General features: G+C 45.7%; 1 protein-coding gene across 1 annotated transcript in view; it reads right to left on the reverse strand.

The window, feature by feature from the left end:
* Positions 1–24,459, reverse strand: part of LRP2BP (LRP2 binding protein) — a 101,383-nt gene that overhangs the window by 72,694 nt on the left and 4,230 nt on the right. The window contains exons 3-4 of the mRNA XM_029586919.1: positions 24,111–24,220; positions 1,730–1,843 (exon numbers count right to left, since the gene is read on the reverse strand). Of these exons, the coding sequence (XP_029442779.1) occupies positions 1,730–1,843; positions 24,111–24,220 (224 nt within the window). The remainder of the gene's footprint in view (positions 1–1,729; positions 1,844–24,110; positions 24,221–24,459) is intronic.

Genomic DNA, 24,459 nt, shown 5'->3' on the forward strand with positions numbered 1-24,459 from the left:
TCTCTTAGTCAGTTTTGATGCCAAAAAAGCCTTTCACAGAGTCAAATGGGAATTTATGATAGAATCTTTGCAGTGTTATGGCTTTGAAAGTCAGTTTCTTAAGGTTGTTAATGTTTTATATTCTTCTCAAAGGCCTCAGTTTTTATTAATGGGATGCTCTCAGAAGAGATTTCATTACAGAAGGGGGTACACGTCAGGGATGTCTGCTTTCTCCACCATTATTTTTGTTATAGATCTCTTTCTCCGCAGCATGCGAAATCATGATGGTATTTCAGGTATCCCCTTAGGACAGACAAAGATGAAAATTGCTGTTTTTGCAAAAGACAATTTTATTCACATGTCTGATCCTTTTAAAACTTTAAATAAAGTCCTTCAAGAATTTCAAACTTTTGGAGAGTTTTCAGGATTGGGGCTCAACTGAGAAGCTATACCAACTGGGAAATTTGCTTCTCATCACTGGGTTTCTCCTTCTCCTTTATGTTGGCAGAATAATTTTTTTAAATACCTAGAGGTGACTATTACTAGGGATCCAACCATTATTCCAGAAAGTAGCATCTCTTACTTAAGTGTAACTGAAAAATCTTTGAAGAACTGAGCTTCAATCTCTTTTGCTTTATTTGGGAAAATACAACTGTTTAGACTGATTTTGTTCAAACCAATCTATTTGCCACATCAAGATGACATATTGGTTAATAAACTCCTGAGGAGTTACTTATGGAAAGGGAAAAGAGCATGTTTTGCTCTAAAATCTGTAATGAAGTCATGGATGAGGGGTGGCCTAGGTTTAAATGTTATAATTTAGCAGATAACCTATACCAGATAGGAGACTGGTTAATGCATACAAATGATTTTACTCCAGTAGAGGTAGAAACATTTTTTATGTATCCTTTGAGTTTGCGCTATTCCTTACATAATACTTTTGGAAGACTTGGTCCAGTTCCTAAGTTGCACCTGGTGATGGTTATGTAAACACTTCCATCTTAAGCATTCAGTTTCCCTTTATATTTATTTGATAGGTATTCACGACTTTCCTCTTGGCATGTACCAAGGGGTATTTCATAGATGGCAATAGAAAGGTCTTCTGATGGCATACTAATTCTCCTCAGATGGTAAAAAGACTCTTTAGTAGATTTGCAAAATTCTTTTAATTTACACCATAAAGATTTTTATAGCGATCTCCAATTTAGACACTAGATTTAGGGATTAGATACCTCTTCTTTTCTCTCTCAGAAGTGGTCCAATTTACTAGAGGTTTATGATTTTGTGGAACCTGTGGGTTCAATTCTTTCAACATTATGCAAATTGTTGAGACAGACAATCTAGTCTCGTCATTGAATAAATGGGATCAAGATTTGTAATTATAAATAACCATTACAAAATGTTACTCTTGCATCAGTTAATAACATTTTCAGTAATGCTGGCTTAAGAAAACGAAGTACACACAGATTTACTCTTGTGCACACATTTTATGGCACTAAATTGCTTGTTAAATTGTGAGTAAATGTGTAGGTTGGAAAATGTGTGCACAACAGAATATTAATGCACCTTATTATACTGGGGCCCTACTGAGAGAGAATCTAGTTGCTGCTGAGAAAACAGAATTACTGATATTTTATTTATCACACCTGATGGATATTCAAGCGATCACATGAACATGCACATGTATTATAAATATACTTTTTCTCTGCACAATGCTCGTCAATGAATTGCCAAAACCCTGAATATTTACCTTGTCTTCTTCCATTCCCAATCCATCATAATGCATGACTCCTATTTGATATATAGCCCGAAGATCTTCATCCTTGATTTTATGAAAGTGTAGTAGTGCATCTTCATACCAACCCTGCAGAAGACATAAATCACTTTCAAGTACCCAAGGCTGAACGTAAGTGGGTAAATATATGTATATGGTGAAACGGATGACTAGACAAACACTTCATAGCACAATAAACAACACAATATCACTAAAGTTGCCTTTCCCAGGCATTCTTATTCTACTATCAGGGAAATTATAAATTAAAAAAAAAACACGTGAAGTTAGTGCTTGTAAAAACTGCTGGGCTGCCAGCAATGGAAACCAGAAGTCCTCTATTTAGTCACAGGATAGGTACACAATGGGCAGGACGAGAGAAAACCTTGCCAATGCATCTCAAGAGTTCGCATAGAATGGTGAGAAAGTACTTAGGTCAGCTTTTGCGCTCTCTACTGAGAATACCAGCAATGATTCCAAACAGTGATGTAGTGTCATGCAGACACCTATTCACGGAAAAATGGAATGAAAGCATTGACTCCCTTTGAATACCTCACTCAGCTTTCAGATGGCACTGACTTTTGGTTATTACCATCCAGAGCTGGATTTAAATTGGTGGCCTAGAGCTGGAATTCCCTTGAGCCATCTAGTTCCCACTAGGTAAACTGTAAATATTTTTGCATACTCAGGCAAAGTACGAAAAAATTCCAGGTCTTATATAGTCTGGGACTCATTCATTGTGCCTCTGGACAAGTCACTGACACAATAAAAAGTAATTGTGCTATTAAACTGTGGACAAGTGCCAGCACTCTACACAGAAAGAAGGATCAAGAGAAAGGGTGCAGACACGGATATAAGCTTGTGGCATTTGCTGGGTTCAGTGCAGAGCTTTCCAGTAGTTATTAGAACACAGATATTTAGGCATTACTGTTCTACAAAATTCATCAGGGCAGTCCAGTATACATGGAAGATAACCAAGAAGATACAACTAAGCACCTGCCCAGTGGTGCAGCAGAATCTCAGATATTTTTCATAAATAAAATAAAAATAAATAAATAAAATGCTATCAGGATTCTAAGCTCACTAAAGAAGAGCAGGAATTATGTGGTTTTAGTTTGTCTGGTTCATTTGTATTGTTCGATTTGATTCTGATTATTGTACATGCTAAAAATCAATTTAATAAATACATAATTAATCTGATAGTTACAGCACTCAGTTATGAATCTCTACAAGAATTTCACTTTGTGCATGACCTTAAACAAGTCACGGTGGGGTCTATGTCAAAAAAGACATTAGTATTAGATAACACCCCTGTACTATGCACATTATTTTCATGTGTGTTAGTGTTGCTACTGGTTCCCTCTCTCCTCCATGGCAGCAGAGGACCTACAGGCTCCACTACCAGCAGTGTCGAGCGACTAATTCCAAGGTCCCGGGTGATACCTGAGTGTCCCCCCAAGCAAGAATCATGGGCTGTACAAGTGTCAGCAACCACAATCTTTGCAGGATCGATGATGTGCAGTGGGGATTCCAGAGAGCCCTCTGCATCAAAGGAATGTGAAAGGGCATTGGCTCATCAGTTCTTCTCAGCACGGCATTACCGCTGAGAAGAACTATAAGGGCGTTGCACAATCCGAAGGGCAATTCATAGTTTCCATCACAAGTGTTAAAATCGGTCTTCTTGGATTGTGATCAGGTTGTATGCCCTGAAGGCAATCAAAGAACTTGGAGATCAAGGGAAGTAGATGGTGGTTCTTCCTGGTAATCAAGTTAAGACCATGATAGTCAATGCCGGGATGTAACGACTCATCCTTCTTTCCTATGAAAAAATAATCCAGCCCCTGCAGATGAGAATGAAGGGTGAATGAATCCTCAATCCAGATTTTCCTTGATATACTTGGACATAGCCTTTGCTATCAGTGCAGAGAGCAGGCATGCTTTGCCTCTGGGCAGAACCCTGCCAGGAAACAATTCTATGGCACAATCGTAGGGGCGTTGAGGAGGTAAGACCTCCACCTGTTGTTAACTAAAGACATCGGTGTATTCTGTGTATTGTGGCGGCAAGCCAAGTAACACTAGGGTGAGTGTCTGGGCAAAGTGCAAGACAGGTGAGACCTTGGTAAGGCATTGCTCATGGCATCGAAGGTTCCATTTGGCAAGCTGTAGAATACCCCAGTCAATGTTGGGTTGGTGCAACATGAACCAGGGTAGGCCTAGCATGACCTTGACTGCCTTGGGAAGTACATACAAGCTAATGTGCTCTTGGTGAAGGAGGCCAGTCTGCATGGTGAACATGGTATCAAGTGGAACGGTCAGAATATCATACTGATGGATAAAGCTGCCTCCAGCACCGGTATCCAAGAAGGTGTGCACATCAACATTGGTGTCTCTGACTGACAGTGTATTGGTACAAGGATTTGTGGAGAGGTACAAGGTTACCTAGGGTGGCCTCTCCCACCAGACCTAAGGCCTGGAGTTTCCCAGCTTAACCGGGCAATGATTTGCATAGTGCCCTGATGCTGCACAATATAGGCATATGTTGAGGCTCTGACGCCTCTGCTTCTTCTCTGGAGTCAACTTGTAGTGATCCACTTGCATGGACTCCTCAGGGGGAGTACTGGATTCAGGAACTGGCAAGGGAACCACATGACAGTGGAAGCTGGAAGTCACATGAATCAGACATCAAGTCACACCTCTTTCAAGGGCTCACTCTTGGAAATGGAGATCAAGGCGTATGGCCAAGCTGATCAGGCCCTCCATGGTGTCTGGTAGGTCACGTCCAGCTAGCTCGTCTTTTGATTCTCTCTGATAACCCTTGACGAACGATGGCAATCAGGCTGTTGTTGCCCCATTGGAGTTTAGCTGCGAGCATCTGAAAGTGAACAGCATATTTGCCTACAGTCCTGAAGCCTTGCCAAATCTTGAGTGGTTCATCTGGGTGCCCATCTGGGTTTGTCAAATATCAGTTGGATCTCGCTGAGGAAATTGCCCAAGTTCCCCAGTAGCTGCTCGTCACATTCCCAGAGGAGGGAGGCCCAGGCTAGGGATGAACACTTCGAGTAGGGAGAGGATGTAGGTGACTTTCACCCGGTCTGAGGAAGAGAGGTGCCTGTAATCCAAATTGCATTCTGCAAGGATTCAGAAAGCCTTGACACTTCTTGGGGTTGGGAAGGCAGATGAAGCATGCTCGATGTGTATCGGACAGGAGGAGCCAGGATGGGTACCATGGTCATAGAAGCCTTGGACCAAGGAGCAAGTCCTTGCATGAGTTTTGTCAAATCGTGTAGCTAGTCTTGCTGATAATTCAACTGGAGTGCCAGTCCAGAGATTGCAGAGGTTTGAGACGAGTCTGCCAAGCTCATGGCGTCAGCAAACTGTGAAAGGTAGCAGCTGTGTGAACCCTTTATTTTGCGGCATAGTTGACGCAGCTTTGAGGGCGAACATGCCCTGTAGCAGGACAGTCTGGAGTTTCACCTTTACCAGCCGCCTCCCCTGCAGCTTCAGCCCTTGGGTTCTGGCAGCCGGCGGGTTAGGGCAGGCACCAGACTGACAGAGTCAGGAACAGGCCAAGGTCAGGGCAGGCAGTAACAACGTTGGTCAGGTCTAGGCATCAGGCAATCATGGACCTGTCCAAGCAAGAGATTAAGATATGGAGTGTCAGGCCAAAGGAGGAAGTAGACACATAGGAGACACTGGACAAGATGGGCAGGACAGGACAAGGCTGGACGAGGATGACTGGAGAAGACAAGACTGGACGAGGCAAGACTGGACGAGAAGGCAGAGAGGAGAGAGCAATGAGGCTGAGGCAGACAGAGCAGAGGCGACAAGAAGCACTTCGTTCTCTAATCCAGCCCTCCCTTTCCCTGTTCTGAAGGAAACAGGAGGGGAGTTGTGATGTAGTGGACAGGAAAAGCTGTCAGGATGTTTGATCCCTCATTCTGGTAAGAATGGGGGTCAGTCACCCATGCACCAATGTAGGCTTCCAGGACATCGGCCAGGAAAGCTCCCCCAGTGCACACACATTTGGGCTGGCTCCTGTAGGCAACTAAGTTCTTCTCATCTGCCTACTAGCCAGATGAGATCACCATCCATACCCATTCCCATACATGCATGGACGGCCAATACCTATTCCCATCAGTGCATGGACATCCAATGACAATTCCCATTGGTGCCTCAGTACCCCATCAGTGTGGCAGAACTAGAAGGAACTGGATATCAGCCTGTATCGATACTGATGTCAATGCTCCTAAGCTTCAAGTCTATCCATCTCCTCTTTGAATCTACCAAAGCCAGTAGTGACTGGAAAACAAGAGGGGAGGCCATATTTTCCTGGTCACCAGAGATGATCACATGGACCTTTGGAGACTGATCAATTCACAGGAATGTTGAGAGGACGAGCTCTCCTCACCATGAGAATGCCTGGGAGGATTCATGGCTGCCACCAGAATGTCCCCTCTTCTGATACTGTGTATCGACGCAGTGGGGATACTGTTTAAGCCTTCCTGATGCCTGCAATGCAGATGCACCGTTGATACCTGGTGTAGCTCCTTTGATGCCCCGATGCCTAAGAGAGGCTAAACTCACGTCTAGGAGATCCCGCCAAGAACATTGTCTTCTGAAGGTCATAAGCTCATTGAGGAGCCGATGTAATAAAGTGTGCCCAGCCTAGTGCACAGGTTTATGTGTGGTTGGATGCACATTTTGGATGCATTAGACTAGCACATGATGCAATAAGGAGATTAGCATGTCCAAAACATGCCCCAAACAAATGGGTAGCTGATAGCGTCCATCACGTGTAAATTCCATGTAGATGAGGCTATTAGCTATTACCCCCCAATGCAGAAAATCGCTAGGCACCCAATGCACACTTTTTAATGTAGCAAATTTAACTCCAGCCTAGGAGGTGGATTAAAGTCAATCCACAAGTCAAGGGCTCATTAGAAATTTAAAAATACGATCCTCTGTGGTTCCTCTTACATAGTACCATTGTGGTACTTGTAGTACTGAAAAATAAATGTATATTGGCTTTATTTAAAAAAAAAAAAATTCTGGATGCACAATTTAGATGCGCTTAGCTATGGGCATTTTCAGCAACCTCAGCAAAATTGGCCAGAAGAAGCGGGATAAAAATGGATGCTCGGGGGGGTCACGTGATGCGATGTAGCTGAGCGGACGCTTCTGCTTCGGCTCCGTGCCTCACCCTTCCACAATCTTCGACCATCTCCTTAAATCCTACATAGAAAGCGTGATTTTTACACTGGACTCAAGTGCTTAATGTCTATTGATCGATTTATGCTGAAAAGTACGAGTAGCATGCCCTTAAAGGGAAGCAAGAAGGAGAAAGAAAAATCAGGCCCGGCAACGCTCAAAATGGCGGATGCTTCGCACAAACCGACGCCACCTAATACTCCGAATTCTACAACATCACAGCTGGATCTCACTCTTAATGTCACCAATGCGGTGGTAGCCGCTTTGGACAGGAGGTTCACCAACCTATTTACGCAGATTAAAGAACTGAAGGATTCCTTCGCGGAACTGCCCCCGAGGCTGGCTGAAATTGAAACGAGGGTTTCTGAGTTAGAGGACACCTCAATAACCTCGCAGAGCCGGATGCAAGCCCTAGAAGCGATGGTAACAGCGCAGACGGAGAAGATCGACGATCTAGAGAACCGGGCCAGGCGTAATAACATCAGATTCTCTGGCATTCCTGAATCAGTGGGAGAGACCGATTTAGAGTCTCTCTTAGAAGCCTGGCTCCCGGATGCACTAGACTTACCCGAGCTAGGCCAAGCCTTCCACATCGAGCGGGCACACCGACTTGGAAGAAGGCGGGAAGGCGACCCGAGACCCCAGCTTATAATAGCCAAGCTGTTAAATTGGTCCCAGAAACAAAAAATTTTTCAGGCCTATCGGGCGAAATGGGTATTGAAATACAAGGATGCAGAAGTACAGATGTACCAGGATTTCTCTGCGACACTGTCTCAAAAACGCAAGTTATTCAGCCCCATATGTACGGATCTTTTCAATAAAAACATCCGCTTTCAACTCGCATTCCCTGCCATTTTGAAATTTAAGCATGGAGGTAAGGAGCATGTTTTTACAAATGCAGACCAAGCAAAAGAATTTATGACGACCCTGTGATCTGAATGGGCGTTTTCATGTTCTGTTTGTGTGACTGACTAATGATTTAACCACATTTGAGGAGACTGAGCGTCGCCACCCTAGAGTTATAAGACCAGTGCGTGCCCGGTTTGTGTGGGACCTCTCAACTTTGCCGCCGCTACAGAGGAGGGTCGCTCCTCGAGGGAACAGATTCTGCTGGCTCTATATGGACAGTTCTGGTTTTTTTTATCAACGGTTTCTGCGCAAGTACTAGAACCAGTGCTCAGAGCATGTACACTAGGGCAGTGCATTGGATGCGCTGATTACTGCCTCTGCTTCTACAGCGTTTTACCATAGCCTCTGTGGGACAGACCCCTTCTGACCGGCTCCATTTTGAAGTGTGCGTCACACGCTACCCGGCTGAAGTTTGCGCTGCAGGCTGTGTCTCCACGGATGGCCCACTACCTCGAAGATTTTAAATAACTTGTTTCGAAGGCAGGATGATGGTTCCTATGGGAGAGAAGCGCATGGAAAGTCTCCTGGATCAAGCCCCCATCGCGATAGTGCACGGAGTCTCTATGGGCAAAGCTGGAGATCATTGGTGTGCCCTTCGATAACTCCCTTCGTTCCCACACAGGCGCTGGAGGGGTCTATTGAATCTCCTCGGAGGAGTGACTTTCACTAGTTCCATATAATCTCTTCCCCGCTCAGGACGCTAACAGCAGGGTCTAGTGGTCTTCTTGAACGCTATTTTTCAACATAAGTGGCGGGCAGGCGCAATTATGTAAATATTAGTACTGGGTGGCGAGCTCACTTTTCCCCCTTTTCTTGTTTACATGTTGTTCGTATACTGTGGGTTGGTTGGTTAAATTGTTCTGCTGAAATTGTGGATTTGTGGAGGGGTGGGGACACGACACATCAGTAGTGTACCCCCCCAGAGGTTTCCTCCTAGAGAGGGCAGCTACTGAGCATATAATGTACCTTAGGGATTGGGGTGGGGAAAGAAGGGGGGGACAGGGGGTGGGGGGAAGGGATGGATTATGCAGCACTGGGTATTTGCACATTTTTTCTGTATATATGTTTGTTTTCAAGTGTTTCAGGACGGGACATGGTTCACTCCGATTGCAGATTTCTCTGTTATTTTGCTATATAGCTGGATGGAGGGCTTAGGCTGGGGAGCCCCTCATCGACTTCAGGTTAACTTTCATGAGGTTACTATTCTTAAAATGCTTAGGGTAAGAATCATATAAAGCTTGCCAGTCTCAATGTGAATGGACTTGGACACCCGATTAAAAGAACTAAAGTCTTACAATTTTTAAAAAGGTCCAAGGTACAAATAGCTTGCATACAAGAAACGCACCTGTCTGAGGCGGAATCTAAAAAGCTCAGAAGAGACTGGGTTGGTCAATGTTACTTTTCGGCTGCTTTGGGAAAGAAAGCAGGGGTAGCCATTTTGATACACAAAAGTCTCTCTTTCCAAGTATCTCAGGAGTTAACTGACCCAGAGGGAAGGTATATATTCATAATTGGGAAACTGAATGGCAAGGACATCACTATTGGGAATATTTATGGCCCCAATTCCCCTTCTCCAGATTTTTTTGCGAAAATTACGAATTTATATCATACACATGGTACAGGAAGACAACTACTAGTTAGGGATTTTAATAGTGTCCACGACCCCCTTCTGGACAAACTTCCTGGGGCTCGGATTGGCCATAACAAACCCACTTTAATACACCAAATATGCACAGACCTCAATTTTATGGATTACTGGAGGGTGCTACATATTGAAGAAAAAGATTTTACCCATGTGTCTAAAGCACATGGAACACTCTCTAGAATTGATTATATTTTGGGGGATGCCTCCTTTTTCCCGCTTATTGTGTCTACTGGGATAGATGCCCCAGCGGTGTCTGATCATGCTTTGATATGGGCAGACCTGAACTGGGAAGACTCCCTACCCAAAAGTCAATGCTAGAAATTCCCTACTTATATTAAAGATGATAAAAGGTTTAGAGACTTCTTAGTAGATAAATGGGCCCAGTACATAGACCATAACAAACAACATAGGGACAACCCAGAGTTATTTTGGCAAACAGGAAAGGCAGTAATACGTGGGGAGATCATTTCCTTTTTAAGACACAGAAACAAAGTACTTACTGCCTCTATAATGGAATTGACTCAGCAACTACAACATGACAAACGAGCAATGATCCAAAATCCCTCTCCAACTAACTGGGCTCAGTACCATAAAACTCTGGGAACATTACAGGCAAACTTACAACAAAGGGCACTGAAAGCTTTCCAATTTAAGGAACATACTTTCTTTCGTTTTGGAAACAAAACAGGGAAGGTGTTAACGAATCTAGTTCGAACCCGGTTTAGTAAATCCTATATTGAAAAGCTTAAGTCTAATAAAGGCACCTGGGTGACTAAGGGAGAGGGGATTTGTGAAGTTCTCCGCACGTTTTATGCGCAGCTTTACACCGAAGATAGGTTAGGAGATTCAGTGGAAGAAGATAATTTTTTTGAAAAATTGAAACTCCCCTCCTTAACAGAGTCCCAAAGAACCAGACTCAACATTCCCATTACAAAATCAGAAATTTTGTTGGCTATTAAAAAGAGCAAATCGGGGAAAGCACCAGGACCCGATGGGTTTACTTATGATTTTTATAAAATCCTGGGAGACGAAGCGGCAGAAACGTTACAGTCCTTTTATACCCAGGCACTGATTTCACATAAATTTCCACCTGATTTTAACAAAGCCTACATCACCGTTCTTCCAAAACCAGGCAAGACCCATATCTTTATTAAACTGTGATTTAAAGCTGTTGGCTAATGTCCTAGCGGCAAGATTGAGTCTGGTTCTCCCACACCTGATTTCCTCATCCCAAGTTGGATTTGTCAAAGGTCGCTCCTCTAGTTCTCATATTGTCAAACTGCTTACCGCTATGTCTTACTGTCAAACCAAGCATGTGCCTTCCATAGCGGTCAGTTTCGATTCTGAAAAGGCATTCGATAGGGTATCCTGGAACTATTTATTCTCGGTATTATTTCGCTTTGGGCTAGACGGTGATATCTTGACATACATCTCCTTACTGTATTCTGAACCGACCTCCCACATTTTTGCAAATGGGTTGCTCTCTCAAGCCTTTATTCCACAGAGGGGAGTACGGCAAGGCTGCCCTCTCTCGCCTCTATTATATATTTTAGCTATTGACCCCCTGCTTCGTTACATGGCTGCAGACCAGTTGATCACTGGTTTGCATATCAATGGTCACACGTTCAAGACGGCGGCATTTGCTGATGACATTCTAGTTTTTTTGACTAACCCACAATCCGCGTTACCACAAGTCCTGTCTTTACAGCTCCGATATGGCAGGTTCTCAGGACTTAAAATAAACACAGACAAGTCGGAAGCACTTGACATCACTGGCAATCTTGAACAGACTTGGGGATCTACCTTTCCACTAAAATGGGCAAAAGGCTCCATAAAGTATTTAGGCATTCAGATCCCTACTTCACTGCGTACCATATATAAGGCGAATGTAGGACCAGCCCTAGATAAAATGCAGAGAAGACTATTGCAGTGGCAAACTCTCCCACTCTCCCTAACGGGCAGAATCCACTTGCTTAAAATGGTGGAAGTACCTAAATGGTTGTACTTGCTGCAAATGCTTCCGGTTTGGTTAAACAATACTGACATAAAAGCCGTTAACAAGGCCATCCGCAATTTTATTTGGCGAGGCCGCAAGGCAAGACTAGCCTTTAGTCATCTCATCTGTGCAAAAGAGGAGGGGGGTTTAGCGTGTCCAGACCTTAGAAGCTACAATTTCTTGTGTATGCTGCGCCACATCCGCGACTGGGTATTGGGCACAGAATACTTTTCCCCCACATCCTTTTTACAAACTAGCTTTCATGGGTTCTCCCCGGCGGTATTAATACAACTTGACCCTGCTCACCTTCCGGCGGAAAGTAGGCAATTTTTCCTGGTGCGCACGGGTCGGCAAGCTTGGTTACATTTATGCAAGCGGTTGGGACTTCCCACCACAAGCACTGCCTACATTCCCATTTGTCACAACCCTCATTTTCTACCAGGGAGGGAGCACACAGTCTTTCAGCAATGGGCTTCCAAGGGATTAACACACATTATACAGATTTTACAGCCTAACTCCGATTATGTGCATAGTTTTCAAGAACTCCAAACACTTTTTGATCTTCCACAGAGTGACTTTTTTGCATACCTGCAAATCAGACACTATGCTTTAACAACTGGCCTACATAGGCTTTCTTCCAATCTCCGGTCTCAATTAGGTTGCCTATTAGGCTTCCACTTAAAGATGAAAATGTCATGTACTTTATTCTCAAAAGTGGTAAACAGTTGCTAGACGCTAATACTTTTGCAGAGATTTGTGATAGATGGAAGGGAGTTGAGGAATTGCAGATCTCGCCTGATATAATTAAAGTGTATCTGAAGAACATCAGAATACTCACGGAGAATGCAAATCTAAGAGAACTTCAATTTAAATTTATATGGCAACTATATGTTACTACTGCGCAAGTGTTCAAGTTTGGTGTCAGTGACTCTCCACTTTGCTTGAAGTGTGGAGTCAGTAATGGGGATTATATGCATAGTTTCTGGTCGTGTGTTGAGCTCAAAGACTATTGGGCTCAAATTACGGCCTTCTGCAATGCAGTTTGGGGCAGTAATATCCCCCTAAACCCCCAGTTATGGTTAATTGACAGTGACCTAACACCACATACTAGGCTTTCTACATATCTTACAGTATTTGTGAATAAAGCTGGGATATTGGCTAAACAGGTGATTTTGGCACACTGGGTTTCGGAAGATGGTCCGCCTTTTAAACATTGGTTGAACAAGATGATAAAGCTGGCGACATTTGAACAGATGACCGCAAATTCCCAAACTCAAAAAAGGAAAACAGAGTACTCTCAGATATGGGGGCCTTTTAATAATTATGCACATCCTGAAGAGTGAGTGTGGATCCGGAGTGTGTAGTTCGATTTCTATTTTTGATCTAATTTTTGTTGTGACTTCTCTACTCTTGTTTATACTTACTTTTCCGCATGGACGGGAGGTTCGGAGAGACCTAAGCATGTCTTACAATTTTTTTCATGTGCTTGTATTAGCCATACCTCTCTATATTGTCAATTGTTCTGTATACCATTCTGTTGTATTTTATTCTCAAATGCTGCATGGGTAGGGGGTAGGTAGAGGGCGGGAAAGAAATGGGGAAAAATGGGGATTTTGCTACACAAATGTTCAGCTGCTTCACGCAACATATGATGTTCTGTTTCTAGATTGTTGAACCCATTATACTGCTGTATTAATATGTTTATCAAATGTCCCTATTTTGGGATCAAATGTTCCTACCATATGTTTTATCCTTGACTGCAAAATCAATAAAAAGATTTAAAATAAAAAAAAATAAAATAAAATGGATGCCTTGCACCACGTCTCATATCTGTTCCATTTAAATCGGTAACTTCGTCTTGTGGATGGTTTTCTTGATGCCAGGATTACATTTTGTACTGAAATGGAGAATCCCTGTTCAGCGAGGAGGACCCGTTCAACCTCCACGCCATTAGATGTTGAGAGGGATGGAGCGGGTGTAGGAGAGAGCCTCCTTCCTGGGACAGGAGGTCTTCCCGAGTTGGTAAGTGGACTAGTTCCTCTGTGGACATCTGCAACAGGTGGGTGTACCACGGTTGACGAGGCCATTCAGGTGCTATTAAGATGAGTTGTGCTTTGTCCTGCATGCACTTTTGCAGTGTCTTGGTTATGAGAGGTATGGGTGGAAAAGCGTACATTAAGGGTTCCGTCCATGGAATTAGAAATGCGTCCTGGGAAACCCTGTATTGGCTTGGCCAGAACGAGCAGAAGCGGGGCCATTTCTTGTTGGACTCTGTGGCGAAGAGTCTATTGTCGGGGTTCCCCATCTTTGGAATAAATCGTCCACTATTACTGGGTTGAGAGACCATTCGTGTGGGTGAAAAACTCTGCTCAATCTGTCCGCCCTGGTGTTGGAAATTCCTGGTAAGTAAGTTGCTTATAACTGAATTGAGTGTTTGGCTGCCCATGAAAAAATGGTTAGGGCTTCTTTGCAGAGGATCCATGAGCCCGAGCCGCCTTGTTTGTTAATATAGTACATGGCCACTGGATTGTCCGTGTAGACCATCACTCGACGTCCTTGAAGGTGAGCCACAAAAGCCTGCAGGGCATAGCGGATCGCTCGAAGCTCCAACAGGTTGATTTGATGGAATCATTCTCGTTGAGTCCATAGGCCTTGAGTCTGCAGATGGTCCAGATGCGCTCTCCACCCCTTGCGGGAGGCATCCGTGGTGAGAACGGCATTGTGTAGTAGCATCATGAATGGGGCCCCCTTGCTGAGTGTCCCCACGCGAAGCCACCAGTTGCCCATGGCTCTGGTGAGAGATACTTTCCTCGTCAATGGGTGTGAGTGTTGGTACCATTGACGTTTGAGATCCCATTGAATGTGTCGCATGTATAATCTGGTCAAAGCAACCGGATGAATAGCTGCCACCATGTAGCCGAGCACTGAGAGAATTTGCCATGCCGATGGAGTTGGGGTGTGTCGTAAGCTGCAGAAAAGCTGCCACATCGTGGTCCTTCTGTCGTGGGGTATCGTGTCCAGTACGGCTCCTATGAACTGGAGTCATTGGGTTGGCGACAGATGGGATTTCTCGTAATTGATGACAAGGCCCAACCGGCCAAGATGATAGATTGTGATTTTCAAGTTCTCCTGCAGTGTCTGAGGGTCCGAAGCTATGAGGAGCCAATCGTCCAGATAAGGAAATATTATTATTCCCCATTGACGGAGGAACGCCACCACCACTGCCATGCACTTGGTGAATACCCTGGGTGCGGCCGAGAGGCCGAAGGGCAGTACCCTGTATTGGAAGTGCTGGCCCTGAACCTGAAATGATAGGTATTGCCAGGAGGAAGGATGCATTGGAATATGAGTGTAGGCATCTTTGAGATCCAGTGAACACATCCACACCCTGGGAGGAATCATTGGTAAGATGGATTTGAGGGATATCATTTTGAATTTTTCTTTGACTATGTATTTGTTGAGGTCCCTGAGATCCAAGATTAGACGTAGTCCTCCAGATTTCTTCGGGATAAGGAAATATGGGGAATAGAACTCCATGATGTGATTGGATGGAAGGAGTCAACATATTGCTTGTTGATGTAGTAGAGTTGACACTTCCTTTTGCAATTGTGTAATGTTGGATCTGGGCCCTTTGCCCATTACATAGGGCAGGGGTAGTAAACTGGTGAAGGGAATCTGATAACCTGAGCGTACTATGTCCAGTCCCCACTGATCCGATGTGATTGCTTCCCACTGTGGAAGGTGATCTGTTATGCCTCCTGCTAAGACGGTTGGTGATGGTGGCGGGGCTAAGTCTAAAAAGACAGATTGGACTTTGACGCAGTCGTGGGTTGTTGTGTTGCTGGACGTTGTGGGCGTTGATGGCCTCTACGATTTTGCGGTGCTTGTGATTGCTGTCTCGGCGGAGGTTGATACGGCGGCGTCCAGTAAGAGGTAAATGGACTGTATGGGCGGCGCTGGAAAGACGATCTCCTGTTTGGGGTATAATAGCCTCTCGAAGGTGGGTAAGAGGGAGTGGTGGTGAGAGATTGAACTGCTACCGATTGTTCCTTTAATTTTGCAATCGTTTCCTGAAACTGGGGCCCAAAGATGTTGTCCCCTTTACAGGGTAGATTGGCTAGCTTCTCATGGACATCTGGTCGGATAGAGCTAGCGCGGAGCCAAGCCATCCTACGCGCCGCTATCGACCCCACCGAGATTCTAGAAGAAGCTTCAAAGCCTTCATATACCTTGCAGAGTAGATGTTGGATCGCTTCTTCTATCTCCTGTAAGATTATTGGATCCTGGGGTGTGGTCATTTGAGGTTCCGCACCCTGTTTAAGGCGCTGGATACATTCGTAAATGTACTGGATGATATAAAACTGGTGATGACCTATCCTGGCATTCAGCATTGATGCTTGAAAGGTTCATTTTGCAAAGTCGTCCAGAGATTAAGTCCCGTCCGGTGGGGTGGAGGAATGGATTTTTTATTTTTTAGCTCGTAACATAGCCGATTCTACCACTACCGAAGCATGGGATAGTTGAGTCGGTGAGTAGTAGGATGACTTCTGTATTTTAAATTTTAGATCCGTTTTCCTGGAGACGGCTGGCAAAGTGAAAGGTGACTCCCACGAGTGTTCGAGAACGGAATCGAGAATATTATGTGGTGGTAAGGCCATAGGTTCCGCTGGCAGATCAAAAATCTTCAGGAGGTCTAGGGTGTCCGCCCTAGGATCCTGTACCTTCTGTAATTCTAGGTTCAGAGATTTTCCCACCTTTTCGAGGAATTTGGGATATGTAAGGTCCTCGGGTGGGGAGTACGGCTCTGCTGGATTCTCTTCTGGTTCTGACGGATATCCCGTCGATGTGTCCGGAGTGGTAGTATGGTCCATCGGGGATCCTGGTGAAGGAAGCAATTTTTGTGGCGGTGGTGGCACCATCGTGGAGGGGGTACCTCTACTTGTGGTGGTGGGGCAGAGATAGGTGAGGCTGGAGCCGAGCGCTGTGGAGAGGAAGGCGCGGTACTCAGTGAACTACTGGGTAGTTTATGGGTAGCCTGCATGACCTGGAAAAATCCCTCCAGAGCCATTGTAGATTAGAAAATGCCTCTTGTGTGGGTGGAGGTATGACTGGTCGAGGTGTAGTGCCTCCGCGCGGCAGCGCTGCTAAGAGAATGTCCGAAACTGGTGGAGGCGCAGTCGCCTTACGAACCGATGGTGAAGTTGATGTTCTCCTTTTCTTCGCCAGCGGCTCCTGTAGACCATGTCCCTGTGAGCGTGTCTTGGAGACAGAGGACAGGTCTGAGTAGACTCTGAGAGATGAAAAGGACGAAGATAGAGAGCGTGGGGTGCGTATCTGTCCGAGTTCCTCACTGGAGTCCTCAGAGAGGTGTACCGGGAAAATTTGTGGTACATGGGGGATGTTATGTCACTGCTCTCATCTCTTTTCAGTCCCCAAAGGAGTTTGTTCTCTAGATCTGCACGATGATACATCAGAAGTCGCACCGTGCGTCGTGTCCTTAATAGATGGTGATGTCGCTGTCTTATGGTGTGCATGCGTCGGTGCGCATGTTCCGGCAGATGCGTCGATAGCGTCTGTTGCTTCGGTGGGCGCTTCGGCAATTGCTTCGATGTGGAATGCGTCAAGTGGTGCGTCGGTGTCGACTCCCGGTGTGACTCATCTCGCGTCGAGGAATGTGTCTGTGGATGCAGAGGCAGCGCCTGCTTCGGCTGCGTCACTTCGGTCGAGGCGCCCGATGCAGGACGCATCTTGTACATCTTCGGCCTGTGAGCCCCATGCTCTCGTGATGGCTACGCCTTTGACACAGGCGGCTCCGAGCCATCCCTCACTAGGTCCCGAGTGGGGTCTCTGCCTCTGGAAGTCATCGGGCGCGCATCCCCTCCGGCTGCTCTTGACGTAGATGGCTCAACCGAGGCAGCTCAACGCTGCTGGGGCGGCGCTCTGGAAGCCGGTCCCGGAGACGACCGGGCCTCAGACGGTGGAGCATAAGAGCCCATGCAGCCTGGTCTTAGGGCCTCCATCTTCTCCGTCCGTTGCCGACGGGCCCGCGGGGACATCTTACCACAGTGAGGACAAGATGCCATCGGGTGGTCTGGGCCCAGACACCTGTAGCACTTGTCGTGGTTGTCAGACCTGGACATCACCCTGCCGCAAGGACAAGGTTTGAAGCCCGATGGTCGAGGGTCTTTTTTGTCCTTCATTCTTTCTTCTTCTTGTCTTCTTTAGGCCAAAAAACTGAGGAGGTCTGGCGCTCCACGTGCGATCCCACACGCAGATCAAACAGACTGAGGAGAGTCGATCCGAGCGCGGGAAACCACGCGCAGCCTCAGAGCAAAGCTCTGACATCACTTTGGTAGCTCCGCCTCCCGGACCTGATTGACAGATCCCACGACAGCATGGCTAATTCAGCCTGCTATCGATGGGAAACACACAATCAAGCTATGGAATTCATTGCCAGAAGATGTAGTCAGGTCATCTAGCATAACTGAATTTTAAAAGGGTTTGGACAAGTTTCTAGGGGACACGTTCATAAACAATTATTAGTCAGGTAGACCTGGAAAAGAAGATATGACTACTTACCTGATAATTTCCTTTCCTCTAATGAGGGCAGGCCAATCTCCACCAGTGGGTTATGCACCTCTGCCAGCAGATGAAGTCAGAGTAAGAAGCTGATCTCACAGATACATAGTCATGCCCTGATATCAGCCTGCCAATATTCTCTGAAGACGACAAACTGTGGACAAACTGATTAAACTCAAAAATGATTATTAACAATCAACCACTCATGCTTCCAACCAATAGGGAACACTGAGCTCAGCCAAAAGAATAAACTTATTCACTAAACTGAGGGGCTGGTTAAGCCACTTACCAGTCTTCAAACAAATAGCAGGAAAATAATTCTGCAACATCCGCACCAAAAAGGTGAACCAAAGGTAAAAATGCAGCAGCTGAGGGTGGGTCAGGGATTGCCTGCCCTCATTAGAGGAAAGGAAATTATCAGGTAAGTAATAATTTCTCTTTCTTCTGCATTCAGGCAGGCAAATCCCCACTAGTAGGATGTACCAAAGCTACTCCAGAACAGGGTGGGAGGTTGCCCGTGGTCCAATCAGCACCACCCACTTGAATGTGGGGTCTTCCCAAGCCCAAACATTCAAGGGATAATGTTTGGAAAAGGTGTGCAATGAGGACCACGTCGTCACTCAGCAAATCTCAACAGGCGACAATCGAAGTACCACCCATGATACCGCCTGAGCCCTTGTGGAATGTGGTCTAATCTGCTTCAATAAAGGAATCTCTGCAGCCACATAGGTGGCCATAATGACCTCCTTAACCCAATGGGTTATAGTCAACAGCTTCCCCGGAGCACCCTCTTAACTGCCACCTTGGAGCACAATCAGTCAATCAGACTTCCAGACAGATTTAGTAACCTCCAAGCACCGGAGCAAATGTTGCTTGACATCCAGAGTGCACAAAATACAATACTCACTTTTATCTCTGTCTCTGTCCAAGGTAGGCAGGGAAATGGACTGATTCAAATGAAACACTAAAACCACTTTTGTCAAAAATGAGGGCACAGTCCGAACCTGTACTGCTCCCAGAGTCATTTGCAGAAAAGGCTCACTCCAAGAAAGGGCCATGCAGAACAGATTGCTACCAGACAAGCTATCTTCAAGGTAAGCAGCCACAAGGAAAGACCATGCAGCAACCGAAAGGTCGGATCTGCCAAGAATTCCAGGACCAGATTAAGGTCCCACAGAGGCACCATGGTGAGTGTACCTGAGCCTGAAAACCAACATGGAGAAAGGAAACTGACCCAGAATCCTCTGCTTTCTTAGCCTGTCTTGGCTGTATGAACTCTAAATGACTTATTGAGCATGACTTGCAGAATTCCCAGGACATCTGGACAGGCAGTCTAAGCTGGCTTCATACTGTGATGCCTAATTATAGGGTCACACAAAGCAGAAGCCAACGGAGCGAACTTCAGGCTATACTATCACAATAGAGGCACTCTTTCTCAGGGGTTTCTATAAACACAGCCTCAGATGTGTTAATTGCCCTGATCAACAAACTTTTAACAGAACAAAGGACTAGCTAGAGAATGATGGTAAATGGGTCCCATCTGGGACAAGTAATCAGGACAGTTTAGGGATGATCTTATCATGCTGTTGACATGACAACCAATGTAAATTATTCTCTAGGCAGTCTTCTAACCCAGTACAATATTGTATGTTATCTATAAAAGAAGGATCACTTCCTGTATATGATGAGATGCTGGTGGTCTGTTTGTCAGAGGCATGGCATCAGCATCTCCCAAGAATACTTATATTGTTCAATAAAAAATGATGCTTTCTACAAAAATCTAAGTGTTCTTGTATCCCTGGACATAAGCGTCATAAAGAATGGCCTGGCGCTTAACAACCAGAAGCCGCAAAGGAAGGTAAAGGTGCTTAACTCCCTTCAAAAACCAGGACACTTTGGCATGGCAAGACAAAAGCCCCTTATAACAAGTTTGAACCTTCAAGGTGTTAAGGTCCAGTCCTTTATGTAATCCATCCTGTAAGAATTCCAAAATTAAGGGAATATCCACCTTGAGAGGCTGAGAAGCTCACTCAGTACACCAGGCCTCAAAAACTCTTCAAACTCCAACACAGGCCAGAGATGTAGAAAATGGCCCGAAACAAAGTGGAAATCACAGCATGCGAATAATCACATTTCAACAACCTAGCCCTCTCAAAGGCCAACCCATAAGACAAAATCGACCCTGATCATCGTGTAGAATGGTTTCTTGCTGCTCAGATCCTTCCAAGGCGATAGCCTGAGGGGACTGCCCACCAGCAGTCTCTGCAGATCGGCAAAACACAGTCTCCGGGACCAATCCAGAGCCACCAAAAGGACAGAGTCGACCTGACTTGCGATCTTCCAAACGATCCTGCCTATCAGAGGCCAGGGATGGAAGAATGATAAGACAGCATGCTACCCCTCGGCCACATGTGGAGGAAAGCATCAATACCCAGCGTTTTTGTTTTGGGTCCAGTCTTCAACTGAAAAGTAGCAAAACATTTGCTGTGTCTGAGGTTGCCAGCAAGTCTAGGTACGGATGACCCCAGCACTCCACAATGAGCTGAAAGGCTTCATCCTCTAGTTTCCACTCTCCTGAGTCCAAGTTCCTACTGCTCTACTCCTCTAGGCACTTGGCCCACACCATGAGTACATCTATCTCCTCCAACACCTGTTGACTCTTGGTTCCACCCTGATGATTGATGTAGGCCACCACTGTCGCACTGTCTGACATCATCCGGAATGCCCAAGCCTCTAGACTCTCGGCAAAATGCAAACACGTTAAACGAACTGCCCGAGCTTCCAATTGGTTGATGCTCCACTGCTGGTCCTTGGCATTCCAGCGACCTTGCACTATGAACTCCTGACAGTGAGATACTCCAGCATCTGAGACAGGAGGCAAGCAGTGCTACTTAATTGTTTCATCGTTCGACTGTGGTTTTTTTGTTGGTTTTTTTTTTTTTTAATTTTACAGGCAATTCCCAGTAGGGAAATGCAGTCCACCATCTGCTGAAGATGGAGAATATTGACGGGCTGATGTCCAGGCAGGACTATATATCCGTGACATCAGCTTTTAACTCCGTCTCCATCTGCTGACAGAGGTGCATAACCCACTGACGGGGATTAGTCTGTCTGAATGCAGAGGAAGCCATCAATTATCTGAGAGTGAGCAACAAAGAATAGATCCATGTTCTGGGAACTGCTAGGTACTTTCTAGTGACCTAAATTGACACTGTTGGAGACAGGATACTGGGTAAGAAATTGTCATACTGGGTCAGACCAAGGGTCCATCAAGTCCAGCATCCTGTTTCCAACATTGGCCAAACCAGGCTACAAGTATCTGGCAAGTACCCAAACACTAAACAGATCCCATGTTACTGATGCCAGTAATAGCAGAGGCTATTCCCTAAGGGGCGGATTTTCAGAGCCCTGCTCGCGTAAATCCGCCCAAAACCGGGCGGATTTACGCGAGCAGGGCCCTGCGCGCCGGTGAGCCTATTTTACATAGGCTCACCGGCGCGCGCAGAACCCCGGGACTCGCGTAAGTCCCGGGGTTTTCGGAGTGGGCGTGTCGGGAGGCGTGTCGGGGGCGGGGCCGGAGCGCGCGGCGTTGCGGGGGCGTGTCGGCAGCGTTTGGGGGCGGGTACGGGGGCGTGGCTACGGCCCGGGGGCGTGGCCGCGCCCTCCGTACCCGCCCCCAGGTCGCGGCCCGGCGCGCAGGAGGCCCGCTGGCGCGCGGGGATTTACGCCTCCCTCCGGGAGGCGTAAATCCCCCGACAAAGGTAGGATGGGGGTTTAGACAGGGCCGGGCGGGTGGGTTAGGTAGGGGAAGGGAGGGGAAGGTGAGGGGAGGGCAAAGGAAAGTTCCCTTCTAGGCCGCTCCGATTTCGGAGCGGCCTAGGAGGGAACGGGGGTAGGCTGCGCGGCTCGGCGCACGCAGGCTATACGAAATCGATAGCCTTGCGCGCGCCGATCCAGGATTTTAGCCGATACGCGCGACTACGCGCGTATCTACTAAAATCCAGCGTACTTTTGTTTGCGCCTGGAGCGCAAACAAAAGTAGGCTGTTCGCGCTCGTCTGAAAATCTACCCCTTAGTCAACTTGATTAAATAGCAGTTAATGGATTTCTCCTCCAAGAATGTATCCAAATCTTTTTTAAACCCAACTATATTAACTGCACTAACCAAATCCTCTGGCAACAAATTCTGGAGCTTAATTGTGTATTGAGTGAAAAAGAATTTTCTCTGATTAATTTTAAATGTGCTACTTGCTAACTTCATGGAGTGCCCCTAGTCCTTCTATTATCCGAAAGAGTAAATAACCGATTCACATCTATCCATTCTAGACCTCTCATGATTTTATTGATCTCTATCATATCCCTCCTCAGCCATCTCTTCTCCAAGCTGAACAGCCCTAACCTCTTTAACCTTTCCTCATAGGGGAGCTGTTCCATCCCCTTTAGTCTGTCCTTACATGGCACATCTTAAGTTCTTATGTAAAATAGGATGAACCAGAAGATTGCCTCCAGGCTCAGAATTGGGGCCAGTACTTGCGGACATCCTTATTAGCAACACTGCAAAAGGACATGAAATAAAAATAATCCTGTCTGCAGATGATACAAACTTCTATAAACAGAGGAGACAAACCAGAAGGCATGGCTAAATATTAAAGGTGGTTACAGCAGATGGACATGCAACCCTAAGAAACTACAATCTTAAAACAAGAGCAGAGAAATATGAAACTTACTGAGAACTACACAGTGATGAGCTGGGGAACTGAAGCCTTAAAAGTTCTCACAGCTCTGGATCCTAACTACTGCCTTGCAGGGAGCTCTCATATTCCAGGCACCCTAAGACTGGAGAGCCTTGCCACAACTGCTGTAGCCTAGAAGTATACAAGGAAAATAAACAGGGAAGATACAGGAAAAGAGAATGGAGTTAAAGGGGCCGATGCAATATAGTGCACTCAGCTGAGCACACTGTTTAACCCGCAGTTGGACACGGGTTGTACAGGCACTAATTAATCCCCTTATGCAATAAAGGGATTAGCGCCTCTACAATGCTCGTCCAACGCCGCGGAGTGAGTCTAATAGCTCTAATCACATGCAAATGCATATGACTGAGGCTATTAGTATTCACTCCAGATGCAAAAAAAAAAAAGTGCATCTAGAACGCACATTTAGCGCTCAGCAATTAACGCCTTCCTGGAGCAGGCGTTAATTGCTGAGCGCTCCTTAACCCAGTACAGAAAAGCATAAAAAACTTCTTTTCTGTACTGTCTCCTACTTAATATCGTTGCAATATTAAGTAGGAGGAAAAGCAGAATTTAATTTAACTCGACATCGGTTTTCCTAACCGGCAGACTGCTGACGCCGATCGGGTTCTTGTTAGCAAGGAGATGCTAGGGGCGCGCAAGCAACCCTAGCGCCTCCTTACTAACGCGACCCCCTAATTTAAATATTGCCTGGGCCACGTTATGAAAGCAGTTGCTGACTGTTCAGCACCCGCTTTCTGCGCGTATTTATTGCATCGGCCCCAAAGAGAACAGCAGCAAAATACTGTGGCAGCACACACACAGCATACCGAACCAGAGATTAGCAGCTCTAACAAGAGACTGGATATTTTCTTCAGCAAGCAGTTCTGATTTTCCATGATAAAACAAGTTTGAAGTTTAAAGTCTGGATGGGGGACAGAGCCTTTCATCTCTATATTACTGGTTTAAATCCAGTTAAGGCTGGTGGTAGTAAGTCCTTCCCATCTGAAAGCTGTTCGCTGGCTTACATAAAATGAGTTAGAGGTCTCGCTCTAGCCGTAGAGGACAGGTGTCATGCCGATCCTTATATTTTTTTGAAAATTAACACTTCTCTCTTCCTTAGCCTCTAACAATTTCCTCACACTTACCCTACCTCATTTCCCATTATCTTTGTTCTGTTGCAAATTGTGTATGGCAGTATAAAATCATTGGGCGTACGGGGGGTTGTTTCAATATTTTCTTTCCTTTAACATGACTTCTCTTTGCAGTATTTATGATAATAATATCAAACCTCCTCAAAACACAGTTGGCCCAGTAGGAAAATTGCCTCCTTATCCCCATCTTTAATCCTCGCCTTCAGCACCTCCTCCGCCTTTTCCAACAAAATATCATGTTCATAACCTGCCATCAGAAAAGAGAACCACACACCATTACGCTTATGCTTTTCAATAAAGGATATGCTACAAAATGTAACTGGATCTAGCGTTTCTATAATGTCCTTAGAGGAAGCCAAGAAGTTCTCTAGAGTAAGTGGTAATATGTTAGGGTTCAAGGTAAGGAGTGTGGTAAAACTGCACTGAAATGCAGCAGTTTTTTAACCCACGTGGTAAAAAAAATATTTAAATCCCGATGCAGCAAAC

This window comes from Rhinatrema bivittatum, chromosome 1, assembly GCF_901001135.1.
Source record: "Rhinatrema bivittatum chromosome 1, aRhiBiv1.1, whole genome shotgun sequence".
Lineage (NCBI taxonomy): Eukaryota > Metazoa > Chordata > Amphibia > Gymnophiona > Rhinatrematidae > Rhinatrema > Rhinatrema bivittatum.